At 41.2% G+C, this 22,240-nt stretch overlaps 1 protein-coding gene, 1 long non-coding RNA gene and 1 other non-coding gene across 4 annotated transcripts in view; 2 read left to right on the top strand and 1 right to left on the bottom strand.

Annotated features, from left to right (window-relative positions):
- The window catches only part of CDH20 (cadherin 20), a 202,102-nt gene extending 190,621 nt beyond the window's left edge, over positions 1–11,481 (top strand). Inside the window, exons 10-12 of one of the 2 annotated variants that reach the window (XM_012804285.1) lie at positions 692–809; positions 5,544–5,795; positions 9,915–11,481. In XM_012804285.1, the coding sequence (XP_012659739.1) occupies positions 692–809; positions 5,544–5,795; positions 9,915–10,420 (876 nt within the window). In that variant the 3' untranslated portion in view covers positions 10,421–11,481. The remainder of the gene's footprint in view (positions 1–691; positions 810–5,543; positions 5,796–9,914) is intronic. The other variant, XM_003788420.2, reaches the window with a different exon arrangement.
- Positions 11,482–13,595: 2,114 nt separating this feature from the next.
- Positions 13,596–13,702, top strand: LOC111724858. The gene has a single exon (XR_002773069.1). It is a non-coding gene; the product is annotated as a U6 spliceosomal RNA (small nuclear RNA).
- Positions 13,703–18,567: 4,865 nt separating this feature from the next.
- On the bottom strand, positions 18,568–21,173 carry LOC111724847. Its single transcript, XR_002773058.1, has 3 exons — positions 20,912–21,173; positions 20,003–20,149; positions 18,568–18,641 (listed from the first exon to the last, which is right to left on the bottom strand). It is a non-coding gene; the product is annotated as an uncharacterized LOC111724847 (long non-coding RNA).
- Between the last annotated feature and the right edge of the window lie 1,067 nt (positions 21,174–22,240).

Here is a 22,240-nt window from a genome sequence, read left to right as displayed (position 1 = left end):
GTATCTGAGCAGCAGAAGGCCCCTTGCTGGGAGCTTCCCCTCTGTTAATCCTTAGCATATTGTGAGTGCATTACCTCCCTTAACTTACAGGTGAAGAAATACAGACTAAGCAAGCCCATCTGGGGCCTCAAGCTCACCTTGGATGTGCTGCCAACAAAACATGGCTGCCTGTGACCCACTCCTCACACATTTCCCTCAACCTGAAAGAACCAATGCTGATGTCTGCTAACTTCTTTTCTAGGTAGTGGTCATTCTTAAACCGTGGCTTCTCAAAGACAGCAATTTAACCCTCAAATGTTCACCCAATGGTGAGGTTAAGTAGATGGGAAGAGAGGAAGAACATTTGGGGTCAAGCAGGACTTTGTGGCACCTCAGTCCTTTAACTCAAAGTCTCCTATTTAGACTGCCCAAGAATGGCTATCTGTGGTGTGGAAACAGAAGTTACACTGATGTCTAACACCTGAAGTATTTAGGTACCATTCACCCTATGCCTACTAACATACTCAGGCCCAACAATAAACCAAATGAAACCCTCAGTTGTGTGACAGCATGGAAAGTTTCCAGGTAAGTCTCATGATGTGTTTCTCATTAGGTAAAACAACCCACCACTGGATCCGGGTGTGGGATTTCACTGGGCCCTAATGCTTTCTCCTTTGACTCCAACTTACCCAATTCCCTGTCCCTCCCTCAGCTGATCCAGACAGTGAGTGCAGTGGACCAAGATGACCCACACAATGGTCAGCATTTCTACTACAGCTTGGCCCCTGAAGCTGCTAACAACCCTAACTTCACCGTAAGGGACAACCAAGGTAATCCACTGGATAGCTGGCTATCTCTGCTCTTCTACAGCTTAGGCTGGCTACTTACTGTACTATGCACACAGTGTCAAAGGTCACCTGCTCTTTAATAGCAGGGAGGACATTTGTAATGTCTTACATCAAAGCCAAAGAAAGCCCTCTGCTGACTCTAAAACTTTCATTCAGTCAGTAAGTCAAGAGATGGTTCGTGAAGGACACATTCTGTGTCAACCATGCTGCAAAGCTAAGAGGCAAAATCCTTCATTCATTCCCAGAGACAGCAGCCTTGTTTATGTATTCTATAATGCTGGGGAAAATCTGAGAAACATGACAGAAAGTGACCTATATAAAGAGAAAAACCTAAAAGAACATTTCTAAGCAATTAAGAGGGAAACAGTGAAAAACCCTCAGAACAAAAGGGAGAGAAAGGGTAAGTAACAGAGATAGCAAAGGACAGATACAGTAACACGCACAGCAGCTTTGGCATTGAAACAATTTTATCACTTTAGAATGCCTTAGAGACACACCACAGGTAGTTCCCTATCCACAAAGTGCACCCTACTATAGCTTTGTTGGAACAGAAATCTAAAGCTCTCTTCTCCAACAAGCATTCAGATCAGCTAAGGGGTTTACTGACCCGGCACACTCTTCTTTGGGCACAGATGGGAAAAAGAAAGACTTTTGTTCTTTGCCAGATAACTGCTTCCTAGAAAGGTCAAAGCAATGGAAAAAATAAGTTAAATCTGTCGAATGAACCCCTTCTGTTAATTCTGCTACCAAATGACCTTGGAGAGGTCATCAGTTCTCAGGCCTGCAATAGCTTCATTTTCTTTCCAATTCTAAGACATTATCACTTTGCAAAAGTCTAAACAAAGGATAAGGAAAAGTCATGATTAGGCATGATGAGTCTTAGTCTCAAACATCAGTTATTAAAAGTATTAATTCAACTCCCCAATAGTCTTTCGCTATAAAATTTGAGAATCTCAGACCTGTTTTCTTCTACATGAAAAGCATTCTTCTAAAATCACTAAAATAATTATACAAGGAAGGGGAAATATGAATAATAAAAAGACAAATACTATAATTAAATATCCTGAGATTTTTATTCGGTCACAATTGTGAACTATTCATTCACGTGCTTCATGGGAAATCCTTCCTGCAAAAAGTAGCTTCTGCTGCCACAGATTGCTTTTACAAAGGAAACCTAGGGGTGGGAGGCAGATAAGACATTATGTTCTTTCATTAAATTTTCAACTGTCACTCTAGTATATTTCAGAATCAATAAAAAATAATATGCTGCAAAATGCTGCAAATTTCTAAAAGTTAACTTTGGGCATCAATTCATAGAACCAATATCTTAAAAAGATGGGCCACTGGAACAGGAAAAGACATGACTCATCTTTTGGAAGGGTTCCCTAAACAGAAGTCATCACATCCTCAACAGAGAGCATGAACTCTTAATATCCTTGTGACAATTTACTCCATAAGCATTCTTTACTGAGACTCACTGAAAAACTGACTTGATGTGGTGGACCCACCATCACATGCCCTGCTCCTATGCCAAGACATGTCCTGAACACAACAGGACACTATCGCAAGTACGACTGTTTTTACTTTAAAATCCCCAAACCTTATGACAAAATTATGTGTATATAACACTTTAGTAGTATTTTTTCCATGCTTTGCTTTATTTAATATTTCCAATAATCCTGTTAAGATTTTAAGGAAGTTACTCATCTCTCTGATTCTCACTGTCCCATTTGATAGATATGAACAGTAAGAGAGTAAATCTTAAGGCTGGGACTAAAAGTTGGGCCCTGTTTTAGCCCCACATCCCCACACACAATGTTTTGGGTCACCTTAAAAACAAATACCTATTCCAAATGAATTACCAAAGTTCTAATCATTGCATTCAACAAAACCTTACCAAGTGGCTACTATATGTCGGGCCCATTCCAGAACTGGACTCTGCAATGTGATGCTCTAATTTTTCAATTTAATCTTTCTTTTTCTTTCTTTCTTTCTTTTTTTTTTTCTTTTTTTTTTTTTTGAGATAGGGTCTTACTTCATCACCCAGGCTAGAATGCAATGGTGTAATCACAGCTCGCTGCAGTCCTGAACTCCTGGACTCAAGTGATCCTCCCACCTCAGCCTCCCAAAATGCTGTGACTACAGGGATGACCTACCATGCCTGGCCCATATCATACTATTTAAAATTAAGGAAAGAAAGGCCAGGTGCGTTGGCTCTCCTATAATCCCACTTACTGAGGACAAGGCAGGAGGATAACTTGAGGTTAGGAATTTGAGAACAGTCTGGGCAACACAGAAAGACAAAAAATAAAAATAAAAAATTAGTCGGGCAGCGCCTGTGGCTCAAAGGAGTAGGGCACCGGCCCCATATGCCAGAGATGGTGGGTTCAAACCCAGCCCTGGCCAAAAACTGCAAACAAACAAACAAAAAAAAATAGTCAAAACCTTAATTATACTGTTATGAAATTCAGCTCAAGTCTTTCTAAAAGTCTTATGACCTAGCCTAAATTAAAACAAAACATTAAATTAAAATAATTCTCTTTAGAGAAAAACTTGGTTTCTGGGGGAAAAAACTAAAACTATGAAGCAGAATTAATAGTACTTACTTATTAAGTTCAGAAAACAGAAAGGTGGGTGGTTGTGTGGTAGGTAGAAATACAACTATAATCCTCAGGTTGGCTATCTTTCTCCACCAAGAAGAAAGTAAGAAGAGAGTAGCCTGTATCAAAGCAGGAAGAGATCATGATTATCTCAATAATTTTTTGACAGTGAATGTTACTAAACCACATAAGTAGTTACAAAATACAATGGAAGGAGTGCATGTTTGGGAGTCAGAGAGACCAGAGTTCAAATCCCAGTTGTACTACTAACCAGGTTAGTGACTTCAAATTATAAAATCTGTCTAGGCCTCATTTCCCTCACTGCACAGGGAGAGATTATTACTACCTCACAAAGTTGTGGGGAAGAGTAAATGAAAGACTGCGTGCAAAGTCCAAGTACATGGCACATGAGCACGCAATGAACTATGGCTGCTACCATAAAAACCAGGGGAACGAGGAAGGGGAAAAATTAATTAAGGGATAATGGGCTAGTCAGAAAAGACCAGGTTATGCTCCACAAACCCCCACCACCAAAATCTCAGTGGCTTAGTGCAACTGAAGTTAATTTCCTGCTCACATTTCGTGTCTGAGTGTCCCGGGACAGCTGTCCACCATCCACAGCAGAGTCCCAGGCTGCTTAGATCTTCACTTCACATACGCACTGCAGGGTAAGAAATCACAGAGAAGCCTACACCTTAACATGCCTCTGCCCAGAAGTGACACAAATCACTATTGCTCATTTTTCATCAATGATAGCAAATCACTTAGGCATTCCCAAATTCAAGAGGATAGGAATGTATAATCCTTTATTATATGCAAGAAGGGAAGGAGAACCTGAAGTATTGATGATCATGCATAATGTTTACTCTGGTTAGGCTCTCCGAATTTTTTGTGAAGTTCTAGACTCTGCTGTGAAATATGAACTACATCCAGAGAATCTACCATGTTGATGGTATTTGCCTTGAGAAACACTTCTTATATGTCCTACCACAATTCTCTCAAACTTCTCCTCTGCATAAAATGATCTGAGCTTTGCAAAAATGTACCATATCAACTTCAGAATTAAAACCCACTCCAAGGGTGGTACCTGTGGCTCAGCGAGTAGGGCACCAGCCCCATATACCAAGTGTGGTGGGTTCAAACCCGCCCCCAGCCAAACTGCAGCAAAAAAATAGCCAGGCGTTGTGGTAGATGCCTATAGTCCCAGCTGCTCGGGAGGCGGAGGGCAATAAAGTGAAACTCTGTCTCTACAAAAAATAAATAAATAAATAAAACTCACTCCAGGAAACTTGAAAGCACAAATTAAAAAATATGAAAAAAATCTCAGAATACGACAGTAGGTGAATATAAAAGTAAATACACACACAGAGCTTGGTAGAAATACATCTCATAATCTGACTTCAATCCCCTTCAAAATTGAAGGAGAAATAACCAGGATTGCTAATCAAGAATGAATTTTCAGCAAGTTCATGTTAACTGTTCCAACTTAGACCACCAATCTAGGAGAAATAACAGGGTGTGTCATATGATTAGGGGATTTCAAGTAAGTTTCTGCTAAATGAGCAGGTTCTTGAGGAAGCACAGGAAGAGCTGGTGACTGCATTTCACAAGCATAAAAGAAAATAGCAAAAGACATGAATTCCAGCCAAAGTGGCAAAAATAAGCAATCTGCCACAGTCACACAGCTCCTCACATTCTCTTCCTGGAGGCACAAAGTAGCGCTTGGGCCTTGGCAAGCTGCTGAGCAGGAACAAATAGGGACCACAAGTCACCAGTGATTGTTCATTTCTGTCAAGCTTTCCCAAGGACATTTTTGTTAGAATTGAAGTCTGACAGTTCACCCTGGGCACTTTATGTCACAAAGGGTAAGACAAATGCTCTAAAAAAGCTTTCTCTGCTAGGCCTCAGGGTTTTGCCTGAAAGCAAGCAGAAATCCTGGGTTTCTGAATCCAAATACTGATCAGGCAAACCTGCCTTGGCTATGGCTGAGCAGCAAGGAAGGTTTGACTATCCTTCTCTCTCCTTCCTACACCCTGTCCCTGCCCCTTTGCTTTCCTCAATCTAAGATATTAATTCCCCTTCCCTTTTTCAACCCTGGAACCCCTGGCATTTTCAGATAACACTGCCCGGATTCTAACGAGGAAGTCTGGCTTCCGGCAGCAAGAGCAGAGTGTCTTTTACCTGCCCATCCTGATAGCAGATAGTGGGCAGCCAGTGCTCAGCAGCACTGGCACCCTGACCATCCAGGTGTGCAGCTGTGACGACAACGGCCACGTCATGTCCTGCAGCCCCGAGGCTTACATGCTCCCAGTGAGTTTGAGCCGGGGTGCCCTCATTGCCATCCTGGCCTGCGTCTTTGTCCTCTTAGGTAAGTAAAGGCTCCTTTCTGTTCTATGGGGTTCTGCAAATGCTTACCCAGACGATCAGTTAGTCACTGTCATTAACACCTATTCAGAATTGGTCTTTTCAAATCATGCTTACTGAATGAGTGGTAGAATGAAGCTGGGCAAAGGTTTAAAAAAAACTGAAGATAGTCCTTTCCTTCAAGCTGGTCTGGAGATATTAAAGCACATCTGTTTATCAAGGATCTGCAAAGAGCAGGGGGCTCCAGGCTAAGTGCTGGGGTTAATAAACCAGACACATCCCGGCCTTCACGAGTATACTTCAAACCCAGCAAGTTTATTTTGACATCATGGAACCAAATCGTAATTTTGCACAGGATAAGATGATCATTTCTTCTAACTCCTTAATTTCAGGTCAGGAGTAGCTAACTCACAGAAAGGTAAGTGACAGGCCCAAGGCCAAAAATGTCAGAGGCAGAGCCATAACTGAAATGCAGGCAGGCCATACACTGGGCAGCCTATGCCTTGGCAGTACTGCTCTTCTCCTAGATGCTCATCTCCTGATTGTGGAGGCAATAATTCAGAGAAGGGAAGAAGAACAAGGTGTCCCGGAGGGCAGTGGGGATAGGAATAGATGCCACTTCAAACAGGGTGGTCAGGGCAAATCCTCACTGATAAAGAGATCTTTGGGCAGAGATCAGAAGCAAGTGATGGCATGAACCATGTGGATTCAGAGAATAAGCTGCTGGTGAACACTAGTGCCTTCCCAGGTGCTGCAGCCATCTAACAAAGAGCAGTGACTACACAGGACCAGTTTGCCTCTGCTGGTGAAATAAAAGGATGTGATGACAGACTAGTGGGAAAACATTACTGGGCAAGGGTCCTTCCTTCCTCTTCTCAAGTCACACTGCAAGGTAGCCACCTGACTCCATGCAATTGTTTTTAAGTCCATATTCATAAACAAAAGGCCTTCCATGCAATTGTTTTTAAGTTCATATTCAAAAACAAAACCGCCAAACTCAACTCTTGAAACAAAGAAAAGATCTGTACATATATCCCTACTCTTCTTACGCATTAAATCTATGGGATATACATCTTGCTTAGAGAAAAGCAGATTTAGTAAATAGTAATATTATTCAATATAAAGAAAATCCTAGCTTTCTATGAGGAAAAAAAGTAAAGCACTGGGGATCTAAATGAGAATAGATGTGCATATCCACATACACTTCCACACAGGGAGACTGAGTCAGACTAAAGAAGGAAGTCCCTAACTGTATGACTAACTTTCTGGGTAAGTCTGTGGAATATGCATCTCAGAAAACATTTTAAAACACAACACATAGGTTAATTTTGTTGTTTACTTAAGTCCTACATGAAGGGAGAGAAAGTATAAATAAGTAACATTACTAAGGCCTGGCATCCCCGGAACAGAGAGAACTGCTGTGGTTTCTGGTCCCTGACTGCACTAACAAATAAAACCTCCCTGCAATTCCTTGAGTGTCCACAAGGTGGCATTGAGAGTCCTTGAGAGCAGAAGGAGACAACTTAAAGAGGCCTTTGAAGAAACTTCCTCCTAGGAGAAATTTCCAGACTGGCAGTCCTTACTTCTATCTTTAGAAAATGTCTATGTTATAAGTTTACCATGGCCCACAAAGAGCCATCATTACAGACATACTGATTTAAAAAGACTGGCTTCGAGAGACTCTCAAGTTAGAAATGGCATGCAGGGGACAATTTATCCCTCCCCAATTCATGTCTCATCTTTTGAATTGTACAAAATAAGTAAAGAGTTTTCAGGAGCTAAATTGAGTAGAGCTGTCATCACATCCTCACAGTTGTAAGTACTCTTACTTCTAAGAATGCACATCCCACATTAAAAATAGTCCATAAAACTGTAAGATCTCAATTGCAGTTGTCCACAAAATGTAGTAAAAACACATTAATTTTGGCTTTGTGGGGTTTTGTTCATGTCTCACATATGTATATAGTTCCTAGAAAATCTCTTAATCCCATGTGCTGTGCCTACAATATCTAAAGACTAAACATCCTGAGAACTGACTCTGTCAGGGAAGCCCTTCAGCTAAATAGGATCATTTTTCCCAAAATCTGATTTTCAGGGCATTACGCAGTACTTGTTATTTAAGTCTGATTACCTAAAAAATAAGACATGCCTATTTTTATTTTTCATAGATGGACCAGTTCTATATAAACTGCCTAATTCTCCATGACTATCATAATTCCCTCCAGATCAGCGGTTGTCAACCTGTGGGTTGCGACCCACAGGAATTGTATTAAAGGGCCACAGCATTAGGAAGGCTGAGAACCACTGCTCCAGATAATAAAATACTTTTTTCAATTTGCTTGCTAGCATTTTCCAAAATACCACTCCAAGATCACATGTGTGAAGCCCTTTCTAGTCTGCCAAGTAGAGTTCACTACCCCTGCCTCTGTACTCTCTTGGCAATACTTGTGACCCTATGATAGCCCTTATCACTGTAGATGTATAGTAATTATTACTCATCAGCTTTTATAATATCCTTAGAATGCAAGTACGTAAGACCAGAAACCATGTCGTGTTCAATACTGTTTACTGTTTAGCACAGAGCCATAATAATATTTGGATCTAGTCATCGTTTACTGAATCCCATGAACACAGCATGTTCACTTAGAATCCCATTGCTCCAGCCTGAAGCAATCCAAATCACACTCCAACCTTTGATACCCAATTCAAGCTCTCACTTCTTTAGAGTCCTATTACTCTCCTTCTCTAAAATTCCACAGTCCTTCCAGTCCATTCATATGTTGCACACAGAAAAATATACAAAAATAAATCTCTGGTTCCTCTGTGTGCATTTTGTCACCCAAACATTTGGGAAAATATCTGATATTATCATTAATTCCAATTTACAGAACACATCCCATGTTCAAATTTTTTAAAAATCATTGTGGACTTTATTAGCCTGTAATCTCTGACCATACATATGACTATACTCCATTTTTTCCCCTTGGATAAACTGGGGTCTTATTTTGCAACGCTGTCCAACTGTCACTGTTCACCAGCTGTAACAAAGCACACCAGAAAAAAAAATCAATAGCAGTTCTACAACTAAAACCTCAACACACTTCCTGGAAAACCTTTTCGGTCACAGAGATAAACAGCTCAATGGGATTATCTCTATCTCTCCTTGAAACCCGAGTGAACACATCCTGGAAAAAAAGTGCATTTGTTGGGATAAAATTTTATCCAAAACTGCAAGGGCACATCTAACAGTGTGGTACTTCTTAGATAACATGATGAATTATATAACATGTCCCTGCTCATTCTCTCCCTTCCATGAACATCACTGGGCCCAGAAAGCCATAATCACCTCTTTAAATGAAAGACTTTTCCTTGGAATCTGAGGTTATTGGACCCCAGGGGTCATTTATAGAGACAGTATAAAAAGACTAAAAGTTTAGCTCATACTCACAGCATGTGTGTCTATAAGCATATTAATTAATATATGATTAGAGTACAATCTTATTAAGATGATAATAAAAGAAGGTAGAATTCCACCTACATAGTATCCCCATGCTATAATCCTACATAATAGTATCTCCACATTATAATAAGAGAAACGTAGATTCATTATCATATACAGAAAGTACATGATCTGGTCCTTAGCAAACCTTACTCCACAGAAGGCCGTAATCCTTTATGCCATAATGGGATGGATGTGTATACACACACACAATTTCAAAGCAGCGAGCTGATGTAGAGATTTTATATGCAACTACTTCTAACTGAATGACTTGAGAAACACAGGCCTTCCCTCACCCACAAGCTCTCAGTCAGACATGGCATAAAGACAACCAACTAGACTTAAATTACAAAACTACACTCAGGTTTCAAATACCCAAATGCTGTCTCTGAGCTCACCTCTCATTAAACTTGTCCCCATCTGAGTTTAGTCAGGAATACTTAAGGGTGGGCAACCCTTTCTGGGTCCCGTCCATTGTATTGGAAGCTTTCCTAGTGTCTTCTAATAAACTATCACTCTCATCACGTCTGTTTTGGGGGGGGGGGGGCATACTTAGCACAGGTATGGCGAACACTCACAGCCAGCTCTCCCCGGTTCAGCAGCCTGTCCTCTTGTTCCCGGCAGTGCTGGTGCTGCTCATCTTGTCCATGAGACGGCACCGGAAGCAGCCATACATCATCGACGACGACGAGAACATCCACGAGAACATCGTCCGCTACGACGACGAGGGCGGCGGCGAGGAGGACACCGAGGCCTTCGACATCGCGGCCATGTGGAACCCCCGGGAGGCGCAGGCGGGAGCCGCCCCCAAGACGCGGCAGGACATGCTGCCGGAGATCGAGAGCCTGTCCCGCTACGTGCCTCAGACGTGCGCCGTGAGCAGCACCGTCCACAGCTACGTGCTGGCCAAGCTCTACGAGGCCGACATGGACCTGTGGGCGCCGCCCTTCGACTCCCTCCAGACGTACATGTTCGAGGGGGACGGCTCCGTAGCGGGATCGCTGAGCTCCCTCCAGTCGGCCACTTCGGACTCGGAGCAGAGCTTCGACTTCCTCACAGACTGGGGGCCCCGCTTCCGGAAGCTGGCCGAGCTCTACGGGGCGTCGGAGGGGCCCGCGCCGCTGTGGTGACGGAAGCCGGGAGGCAGCGCGCGTCCAAAACTAGACGGTGTCCCCGCGGGCGCTGCGCGGGGGACTAGGGGCAGCCGACCGCCCCAGCGATACTGTGCTGGAGGGTGAGAGTGGGGTGAGCCGGGAGGACACAGCTCTCTCTGGATCAGCTTTACTTGGTCAGATTAAGTTAAAAATTCAAAAGGAAACCTTGGAAGAAGAGAGTAGAGTCTCCATTTGTCTTTTTTAATCCTTTTTAATTTTTCTGACGCTGTATTCAAGGACTTGGAGGCAAGCTCAGCTTTTCTTTGCCATTTGTCAGGCCTGGCCTTTGTCACTTTGTCAGCACAAAAAGGTTCTGTCTTGGATGTAGAGACGGCAGTGAAAAGCAGAAAGTGCTACTCTCATGTTCGTTTTTTGTTTTTTGTTTTTTTCTCTTATGCTCCATTTAAGAGTTCTGTTGGCTTTTCAAACAGCGGAGACCAACACACATGAGAATACGTATAAATTGTTCCTGGGGGTGGATGGAATCTCTTTTAACGCGTTTTGAGACAAGGTTAAGACTGAATCGGCCTTGCATGGGGGGATCGGGTGGGAGGGTGGGAGAAGAAAGAGACAATGACTTTGTGCTCAAGTTTAATGGCTGAACCAAGAGTTGCTGTCATTACAGCTGATCCAGCACCACCAAGTTAGAGTGCCCGTGTTCTCCTCTCAGCTCTTTTAACTGTGCCCCAGCAAAATTGTTCATAACAACACCAGAAGATCTGCCTCTTTTGCACTGTAGATGTCTCTTCCATGTGCCAAATGTGGAGATTAGATGCTACAAACGAAAGCCAAATAAAAAGAAGTACCTGATAAAAGCATGGGTTAGAGGGCTTTCCTAATCTGTGTGAGGTCAATCCAAGGGATGTTTACATACTGTAGATAACCTACTTGAACAAAAATCAGTATTATAGAGAATAAATGGATGTAAGAAAATTACATGTATAAGTTTTGTATATTTGTTAATAATTTTGGTAATAAATATGATGTACTGCATCTCAGTACCTTAGCACTTCTTTTAATAAAAGTTAAATAGAAGGGAAAGTGTATTGCACATTTGTTTAATGGTTGAGCAGGTAGAAGATGACATTATAATCCGGCTCTAGCTTCAGGCTCCTGGAGCTGGGGCTGATTCATAAGGCAAGAGCAATGGTGAAGAAGTATGAGGCTTTACTTTCTATTTTAGTTCACTGACCAGATGAACATTGTGGTTCAATTGTTAAGCTTTTAGCGAACACTCTTTATTCTCTCATCTCTGAAAAGAGCAAAGGAAGTTTTCATAATATCAATGACACAATGGTCAATTTAGCTCCTATTTTTCATTTTATGCGAGGGTGTTATGCACGGCCACCAAATGGTGTGCTACTTACATCTCTGTTTTATTGGCAAGGTGAATATGTTCTGCTCCTCAATGGTAAATGAGCTCACAGAAGGTTGAAGCCTTATTTTATTCATCTTTCCTCTTCCTACAGTAGCTAACATAGCTCTTTACATATAGTAGGTGCTTAATAAATGCTTAGTGGCTACATGATGGAAGAGATCTTTTTTCCTTTCTGTTACTAAAGAATATTTAACACAATTATCCTCACAACTGAGGACAACTGGTGAACAAAATAGTTTTCTAAAAGTCTTGGTTGTAGCAACAGTTCTGAAATTTTAATATGTTTCAGCATTACCTGGATAATTTGTTAAATTATGTTACCCTGAGAATTTCTGATTCAGTAAATCTGAAGCCATTGGCATTTCTAACATACTTGTGTGTAATGCTGATGCTGCTCATCCAGGGACCACATTTTAAGAACCTCTGATATATAGCTGGTCATTCTAACCATGTGAAGATTGGGTTACCACTTCACCCGCATGGGGTCCCATCTCCTTAGCAGAATGGGTTTTGAATTTTTTTTTCCAGTAACAAGGAAACATATGAGAAAAATTGATGAGGGCCTGGGAGCCTGCAAGATATTCTTTTGTGCCTATTATGTGGTACACTAAGGCAAATCTTTTCTTCAGTCTTCAGCGTACTAACCCTTCCTTTCCATGAAAAGCAGGCAGCTCTCACACATCCTTTTTGGGGATAGGGCATAATGTAAAAATAAATACAGAAAAAAAAATAAAAACCACAAGTCCAAACTAGGCTCTACAACGTTCCAATTACATGAATGCAAATCAACCCCCATAACATTCTTCCTTTCTACCATAAGCCCTGAAGGTAATTTTGTGACTATTTCACTTTGTGTTGCTTGTGTTACAACTGGGAACAGCTGTTCTCCTAACCACAGGGGGTTATCATGCCCCACATCCTGCAAATGCAGTTCCCATGATATTGTGCATGAAGTGATTAAACAGAATCTCCTCTATCTTCTGGTCCCTGGGAGGATATTTAATGGTGTAATACAGGAAGTGTGAATGAAGCACAAAATAAGAGATCCATTTCAGCTCATACTCTAAATGCAGACCCCTTCTCTTCAAATGAGTTTTTAAATTCCCTTTCTTCTGCCACAGTTTGATATAAATGCTGATCCATCTGGGAAAAGTAAAGAAAGAAAGAAAACCATCATCACTGTTCTACAAACAGTGTGATCATGTTAGACCAGAGAGCTGTAAAATTATTTAGCCATTTTGTTAACAGTTAAATCATATAGCCTATAATTCACATGCTGGTAAGAAAAAGGAATATCTATAGCAATCAGTCAATAAGAAGCATTGTGAAACTATATTCTGAATGAGAACACAAGCAGAGATAAAATTAGCAATGACTTTTCTGAATCTATAAAAGAAAATAATATCCAAACATGGCAGACAGCAAAAGCAAAGATGGAGTGGTTTACACAAGAAAGAGTCTATGAATCATAAGAACGGAATTCAAACAAGTCATAATCAGTGCAGGCACATTGATTAACGGTTGTCACTAGTACACTGGTGATATAGAACTAGACCTTGATATCAGAATTCACAGTATATCCATATAATGCTGGGACTATATGAACATAGGATTCACATTATAAGTAGTTTCATTAGGGATCATCTCATTCTCAAATCCATTTGTCCTTTTCATAATAGAGTTAAAGAATTTTCAAGGTATTATTATATTTTATTTAACTTAATTTTTTTTTTTTTACATAGCCAAGGATGCTGAACATCAAGGCATTATTATGTGCTTGCTTCGTCAGCACATATACGAAAATTGGAACAATACAGAGAAGATTAGCATGGCCCCTGTGCAAGGATGACATGCAAATTCATAAAGTGTTCCATATTTTTTTTAAAAATCCATTATTGTATATAAATACCTGGATTTGAAAGCTTCTGCTTGATTCTTAAGTATCAAAGTTCTAATATAGGAAGTAGATAAAATTAAGTCAATGGGTCCTCATTTTTCATTTTTTATGTTTTATTTATTTATTTATTGAGATAATGCCTGCCTCTGTTGCCCAGATACAGTGCAGTGGCGTACTTCTGGGCTCAAATAATCCTCCTGCCTTAGCTACCCAAGTAGCTAGGACTACAGGTGTGTACCATACATCTGGATAATTTTTGTAGAGACAGGGTCTCTCTATGTTACTCAGGCTGGTCTGGAACTCCTGCCTTCAAGCGATCCTCCTACCTCAGCCTTCCAAAATACTTGAATTACAGGAATGAACACCCATACCTACCCAAGGGCCCTCTTTTTAAAATGACCCACTAATGAAACTTTTGATTCGTATCATGCAAAAAACATGAATATTAATTTATATTCTATGTAATTAACTGTAACACCAATTCAAAACACAATTTTTCTTAAATCTTTCTTCCTGGGACAGGAAGCTGGCAAATCATAGCTCATTTTTCTGGCCATGTTCTTGGTTTTGTAAGCACGATCAGATGGCTGAGGATGGGGGAGCTTCCTTCCACTCCAATGCTTTGGCCACTGTGGCTACCTCCAGCTGCCCATGATGCCAAGGACTCTGCCTCCCAACCCAGAAACCTTAAGCCACTTCTGTGAGAGTACCACTCTCAGAAACTAGTATAATTACCTACAGAATCATTTCTAACTTTTTAGGAGGGCTAAATCCTAGGTTTTGGTAAGCTATTATTTCTATTTCTTCCCCTTCTTTCCCATAATTTGTTTCAGTTACCATTGCTACAGAAAATAAAAACAAAACAGTGGTGTAAAATGACAAATATTTTATTATGCTCCTAGATTCTGTGGGTCAGAAATTCATAAATGGCTTGTCAATGATGACACCTTGTCTCTGCACCACAATGTCTGGGGCCTTGGCTGGGAAGACTCAAAGTCTGGTGAGTCATAGGCTGGGATTCAACTTATCCAAAGGTTTACTTGCCCACATGTCTGGTGGTTGATGCTGGCTATCAATAACAACCTTTGATGGAATAATTCTCAGACAGACCTATCAAGTGGCTACTTGGGCTTCCTCACAGCTGAGTTCTAAAAGTAGACATAGCAGGAAAACCAGGCAGAAGTTCAGTCACCTTTTAGGACTTCAAAAGTCACATAGTATTACCTCAATGGCAGTCACAAGCCTCCCCATACCGAACAAGAGGGAACACAGACAGAGGGAACTCCACATCTCAATAGGGAGCGTGTCAGAGCTACAGTGTAAGAAGAAAGAACACTGTGCCCATTGTTGGAAAATACAATCTGCCACGTTATCGGGAAAACCTTTTCTACCTTCTTCTTTCCCATGCTCCAGGATCACTTTTAGTTACTCCCTTCCACTTTCTTTTCTCTCTACAGAACATATTCTTATGCTCTAGACATATTACTCGTTGTTGAAATTCAGCCTTACCCCTGCCACACAGTGCTTTCTAATGTAAATGAGTATTTCATGAAACACCTAGTTGATATCTGATATGTAACAGGCACACAATATATTTTTGTTGAACTACAATTGGAATACAATAAACTGCATATATCTAAGCATACAATTTAATAACTTTTGACCTATGTATACGCATATGCTCGTGAAACCATCATCACAATCAAGACAGTGAGTATAACTAGCCCCTTAAAAGTTTTCTCATATACCCTTCTCTAACATCTCCTTCCTATGTGGCCTATGCCCCCTCCAACCCCAACCAACCATGTGCTTCCCATCACTATAGATTAGTTTGCATTTTCTAGACATTTATATAAATAGAATCATACAATATGTACTTTATTCTTTGATCTGGTTTCTTTCACTCAGAATAATTATTTTCAGATTCATCAATGTCATTGTGTACATCAATAGTTTATTGGATTTTGTTGCTGAGTAATATTCCATTGTATAGATATACCACAATTTGTTTATTCATTCACATATGGATGGACATTCAGGTTGTTTGAATTTTGTCTATTATAAATAAGCTGCTGTGAAGACTCATGTGTGAGTCTTATATAGACATTGTTTCCTCTTCTTGGTAAATACCTAGGCATAGAATGGCTGGATCATGTGGTGGGTACATGCTTGTAAAAAAGAAAACTGCCAAACTGTTGTCCAAAGTGTGTTTACCATTTTATTCCCACCAGCAGTGTCTAAGAGTTCCATTTCTTTCACATCCACACCAATCCTTGATGTGGCCTTTTTAATTTCAGCTATTATAATAGGAGTGTTGTATCTCTCTGTGGTTTTAGTTTACCACAGCCTGATGATTAATTATGTTGAGCTCTTTTCATGCACTTATTTGCCATCCAAATATCTTCTTTGATCTAATATCCATATGATTTGTCCACTTGTAATTGGGTTGTTTACTTTCTTATTGAGTTCTGTGATGTCTTTGTCTTTTCTAGATACAAATCTTTTATCAGATAGATGCCTTGCAAAAATATAGTCCCAGTCTGTGGCTTGTCTTTTCATTTTCTTAACAATACCTTTTAAAGAGAAGAAGGTTGAAATCCAGTTTATTAATCTGTTATCTCATGGACTGTGCCTTTGGTGTTATTCCTAAGAAATCTTTGCCTAACCCAAGGTCACAAAGATATTTTTTCAATGTTTTCTTCTAAAAGGTTTGTTCTTTCAAGTTTTATATTTAGGTCTATATTCCGTTTCTGAGTTTATTTTTGTAGGGTATGATTAAGGCCCTTTTTTCATTTTTCTTTTTCTTTTCTTTTACATATGGATATCCAACTGTTCTAGCACAATTTATTGGAAAAAACTGTCTTTTTTTTCACTGCATTATATCTTTGAACCTTGTTATGGATTGAACTGAGTACTCCAAAAAGATATGTTTAAATCCTAAGCCCCAGTATCTGTAATTGTGACCTTATTTGGAATTACTGGAGGGCAATGAGAGGATCTTGGGTGTGCTGCAATTTTTTTTTTTTTTTTGAGACAGAGTCTCACTTAGTCACCCTGGGTTTGAGTGCCATGGCCTCATAGCTCACAGCAACCTCAAACCCTTGGGCTCAAGTGATCCTCTTGCCTCAGCCTCCCAAGTAGCTGGGACTACCGGCCACACGCCCAGCTATTTTTAGAGAAGGGATCTCACTCTTGCTTAGGCTGATCTCGAACTCGTGAGCTCAAGCAATCCTCCTGCTTTGGCCTCCCAGAGTGCTGGGATTACAGGTGTGAGCCACCATATCCAGCCTTGCTGCAAAAATTTGTAAAGATCACTAATTAAATTATTTTTGAAAGAAGTTCAAAGAACAGTAAGTATATTCTTTTTTTGCAGTTTTTGGCTGGGGCTGGGTTTGAACCCGCCACCTCCAGTATATGGGGCCAGCACCCTACGCCTTTGAGCCACAGGTGCCACCCAGTATATTATTTTTTTTCTCTTTTTTGATCAACATAATTTAAGTGTGCCATGGAAGTTTAACTATGTGCCAAGTGTTCTATGAGATGAAAAAGGTTGAAAAACACTGCTGTAAGGTGTTTGTTTGTAGCTGTAATCAAGTTAAGATGAGGTCAGCCTGGATTAGGGTGGGCCCTAATCCAATGACTGGTTTCCTTATAAAAAAGCAGATTTTTACATTAAGACAAAGACACAGAGAGAACACTGTTTGACAGTGGGGACGGAGGTTAAAGTGATGCTTCTACACACCAAGGATTGCTGGCAGCCACCGGAAGCTAGGAAAAGGCATGGGATGGACTCTTCTCAGAGCCTCCAGAAGGAGTTAACCCAGGCAACACCTGGATTTTGTACTTCTGGGCTTCAGAACTATGAGAGAATAAACTTCTGTTGTTTTAAGCCCTCCAGTGTGTGGGAGTTTGTTACAGCAGCCGTAGGATATATACATACATAATGTACACATTGATGTATGTAATACACGTTAAAAATCTATTTTAAAATAAATTAGATATAAAAGCTAAGCACAAGGCCTTCATGTGCTCTTGTCACTATGGATCTATAACATACTTACACCAGCTTACCAATTAAGCAACTAGTGTGCTCATTTTGTGAGATTTCATTTTTAACTTCAACTCAGCCACGACACAGGGTTCAAGTGTGTAGAGAAGGCCTCTGAATGTGCCACCGCAGTCTGGCAGCCACAGCAGCAGCGGCAGCAGCAGCAGCAGCAGCAGCGGGCTTCTCTGGCTGACTTGGCAGTGAGTGAGCAGCTCTCTCATGGTTCCAGGCAGGGGGTAGGGAAGAATGAATCACCAGATGGCTGAAAAGAGACACTTCCATTCATGTGACTCCACAGATGTGGGAGCAGAGAGGTCGCAGGCTCCTGCATGCTGGAAAGGGCACTAAACGCCACCCCCAGCCCCAGGCTCAAGAACAAAAGGAAAGCATTCAGAGAGGCCCCCATGCTCTGCTTGAATGTACAGCATAGGGACGGGGCTGGTGGATCCGCCTTTGCCCTCAAGCTGTAGGTGAAGAGCAGCCCTGAAAAGTGAAAGAATTAACCTTCAGAGAGCAGGCTGTGTGGTTTCCTTCTGTCTCACACACTTGACATTCATTCCCTGGCTGCCCCAAGAACCTGATGGAATCCTCTGCATCTCCCTGCCAGGCCCAGAGGGAATGGCACACACCCTAACTGCTATTCTTCAGGAAACTACTGAGGGACTCCAGGGGTCTGATCTGGTCTTTACCTTCAGCATTAGCCTCCTCAACCTCAAATTTTTGCATTTGCAAATAACTTCTTGGAACTTTGACTGAGGTCAGTGCAAGATGAGATTCTCAAATGAGAGGCCTTACCTGAGGATGAATATTAATTACACCCAGGGGTGCACAAAGTCTCATCAGCATACTCCAGGCTAACAGTCAGGCTGCGGAGCTGCAGAGTTTAGGAAAGGGAATGGAGAAGGAAATCACCAACTATTGAGCACCTACTGTATGGAAGCACTGTGTTGGGTGCTCACACACGCACATTTCCATGTCAAAGCATAAGCAATGCACAGCTCTAAGACCAGAAAAGGATATGGAGGCTGTATGTGAAACACTGTCACAACCCCTTGGGCCCCTGTGACCCTGGTCTCAGTCACAGCAGGAAGGAACCAGGCATGATACGGATTAGAATTACAAGCTTGAAGGAGACGGGCTAGCCCTTCTTAGCAGGGCAGCCGGGAGCAACCTCCGCACTAGCCTTTTATTGAGACTGTACAACACAGGTGAGGAGAGTAATTAACAAATGACTACATGCTGAAGGCCTGGGCTCTTTCTCCACAAGGAGCACCCGCAGACCAGACGAATGGCCTGAGCTCCACCCCTCAGCTGCAGATCATCTTGCTCAGAGTTCGTCTGACTCTTGGCGTCCCCTACAAAACACTCACTTTGGGTGTGGATGCCATCAGCTCCCCTAAGAATAATAACACATAGAATGGTCTCCAAAAACAATATTACCAGCAATTGTTGATATTCCTTCTACACCATAAACCCTGGAAAACTGAAGATTGGTCTTAGCAGTGGGCACCAAAAGCAGGAAAGGACACCTGATGTGAACCATCTGAACTGTAATGAGTGATCATGACTTCAAAGTTCTGCTCTTAGGTCTTTCCTGAAAGCATGATTTTGCTATAATATGTAATGATTTTTTAAAAAATAGATGCCACTGGTTAGGATTTTGTTATCAAGGGCTTATATAATCCAGGTTAATCTCCCCTAAAAGAGCACGGAACTATTTCAGGAGGACTCTGGCAAACTGCCATATTTACAGTATGTCCCACTCCTACAAACAGGCCACAAACGCTCCATAACTCAAGGCTACTTACCCCATCCGGACTCCTACATGGATCTAAACATATGCCATGTACATCTCAGGCACATTTGGCAAACAAATTATTTATGGAATTTGGCAGAGAAGTCTTTATCAGGGTTTTTAGTCACAGTCGCTGTGACAGTACCCACTGTGACATTGAGCAGGTAAAGTGAATAATGATAAATCCAACTTGGAAGGTCAATGCCTGTTCATATTTCTAATTATTAAGTACACCATTATTGAGGGCCTCCCTGTAGCACTGTTGCCTACTGTGAGGGTAGACTGTTCATTATTCAAAGTTGTTCCTTTGTTGCGGTTAAGAACTACAGCACAGCACAAGTGGGAATCCTATTGCCATTATTAACTAGACCATCCTTCTTCTGAAGGAAAAAGAAAAAACAAGGTGTTTTGGCTTCTTGGAACAGAAGGCTGGTACTTACTGCTTCTCTTTTCATTTCAGTGCCATCCTCATGGTTAGAGTTCAAAGATAAATCTTGAGGGTCCACCAAACTATAACGTTATTAGGGATCATCCTTTAGTATCTCCTTCACTGGTTTGTTTCCCCTATGATTAAGTGTTTTGTTTTCCTATAAGGTACAAGAAAATCATGAGAACCTCTCATTGGATCTCAAAGAGAAGAAACAACAATAACAAAACTAAGGTTGTAGTAACAGCAACTCACAGCATAGAAGTCTCTGTGGGCTTCCCAGGTCCAAAGTTAGACTGGACTTAAAAATGTCAATACAGGGCAGTGCCTATAGCTCAGTGGGTAAGGAGTCAGCCACATACATCAAGGCTGGCAGGTTTGAATCCAGCCAGGGCCAGCTAAAATCAACCATGACAATTGCAACGAAAAAAATAGACAGGCATTGTGGTGGGTACCTATAGTCCCAGTTGCTTGGGAGGCTGAGGCAAGAGAATTGCTTAAGACCAAGAGTTTGAGGTTGCTGTGAGTTGTGATGCCATGGCGCTTTACCAAGGGTGACATAGTGAGACTCTGTCTCAAAAAAAGAAAAAAAATGTCAATACAAGAAAAACATGGCCATCTAAATGAGGTTCACATTAATTGTATGATTTGATCATCCTTGGCCAAGTTTTCTAATAAGGCCCAAATGTATATACTAGATTAAAAGCAAGCTTAAGTAGATATTTAAATTATTTTTATATCCTCTATATTAACTAGCAAACTTGGCAGCCTAAATTATTGAATACTATTCATAAGATTTAAGAAAATTATATAACTAACAATAGATATTATTCCCATCCTTTTCTCATTTCATACTAAACCATGATTTAGAACAACTGAATTACTAAGTCTGTTAGTGTTGATTCACTTTGTGGCCACTTACCAAACAATAAATTGGGTCACTTTAGTAGTCAGTCTAAATCAGTCCATCCACATATGGGTACCAATTACTCCATGGTCCATTAATGCCATTCCCTCCAATGATTACATCAGGGCAACCAAATGAACAGCCAATCACCAGAGCCGGCTTTGGGGTCTTTAAAGTAACAAAACAGCATTAATCACTGAAGACAGAATGAGAAGCCTAAGGGGCAAAAGTAAAAGCTAAAACCACTCTGCTGAGCTAAAAAAGTGAGACTCCACATGCACATAGATATGTCACCAATATCTGGCTACACATACCATATCCCTCAACAGAATTTCTGTTTATTCATTTGTTATTCATCTTAATGATCTGGTTGGTAGGTAAAATATCTACCAGCTTCCATATACACCCCACTTTCTTTCTAAGCATAAGGCAAAGCCAATTTTCTCATTTTGGCTGGGAAGGAATCCTAATTACCTAAAAATCTGCACATTTTGATCTCTTGAGAACAAAGTTTCTCTGTACTGGAATGCGACCAAAACGTAGACTTCTGTCTCATGCACGAAGAGAAAGCCAATTTAAGGTCTTCCCCAAACCACTTAATCTCTAGGAGGTTCTCCAGTCAACTCTATCATTTGAAATCATACCCCTACAGGCAAACAAAGGGTCTTTGGAGCATCCCTTTCCACATTCATCTTCTTAATTTGTGGGATTTAATTAACTCAGCCACTTTATCCTTGCTTTAAGGATCTCAAGGTACCTGGTTCCTTCTTAGAGATCTTAGGAAGACATCTTCCTGCCTTAAAGGGGGATAGAAAATATATAGCTGTTTTCAAAGCACTATTGCTTTCTGAGACAAGCAGTTCATCTTATTTCTTCTCTGTGGCTAGTCATTAAGAGTTGAGGTCTTGGCTGATTCTAGGTACCTTAATCCACAGGGATTCTGGAAGAAGGAAAAGTCAAAGGCAGACTGTAGACCAGGGGTCCTCAAACTTTTTAAACAGGGAGCCAGTTTACTATCCCTCAGACCATTGGAGGGCCAGACCGAGGGCCCCAACTGCTAAGCAGGACAAGCAGCGGCAGCAAAAACACTTGGCAGGCTGGATAAATGTCCTAGGTGGGCTGCTTGTGGCCCATGGGCCACAGTTTGAGGATGCCTGCTGTAGACATTCATGTCCTCATTTCAGGAAGGGGCTGGTTACAAAGGTGGAGTAGCTGAGTGTCCATACTTGGCTCATAAAGGGTCTCAAACTTTCCAGCATTTTTCTCACAGCTCCTGTCTGTAAATGCAACTATTAAATAACCCCACTGTATGAACTTCCGGGCCACCTACAATGGTGATGCATT

Source organism: Otolemur garnettii, unplaced genomic scaffold (assembly GCF_000181295.1).
Source record: "Otolemur garnettii isolate 467f Iridium unplaced genomic scaffold, OtoGar3 scaffold00027, whole genome shotgun sequence".
In the NCBI taxonomy this organism is placed as follows: Eukaryota; Metazoa; Chordata; class Mammalia; order Primates; family Galagidae; genus Otolemur; species Otolemur garnettii.
Note: the sequence above shows the minus strand (reverse complement) of the source record. Positions and strands in the feature narration are given on the sequence as shown.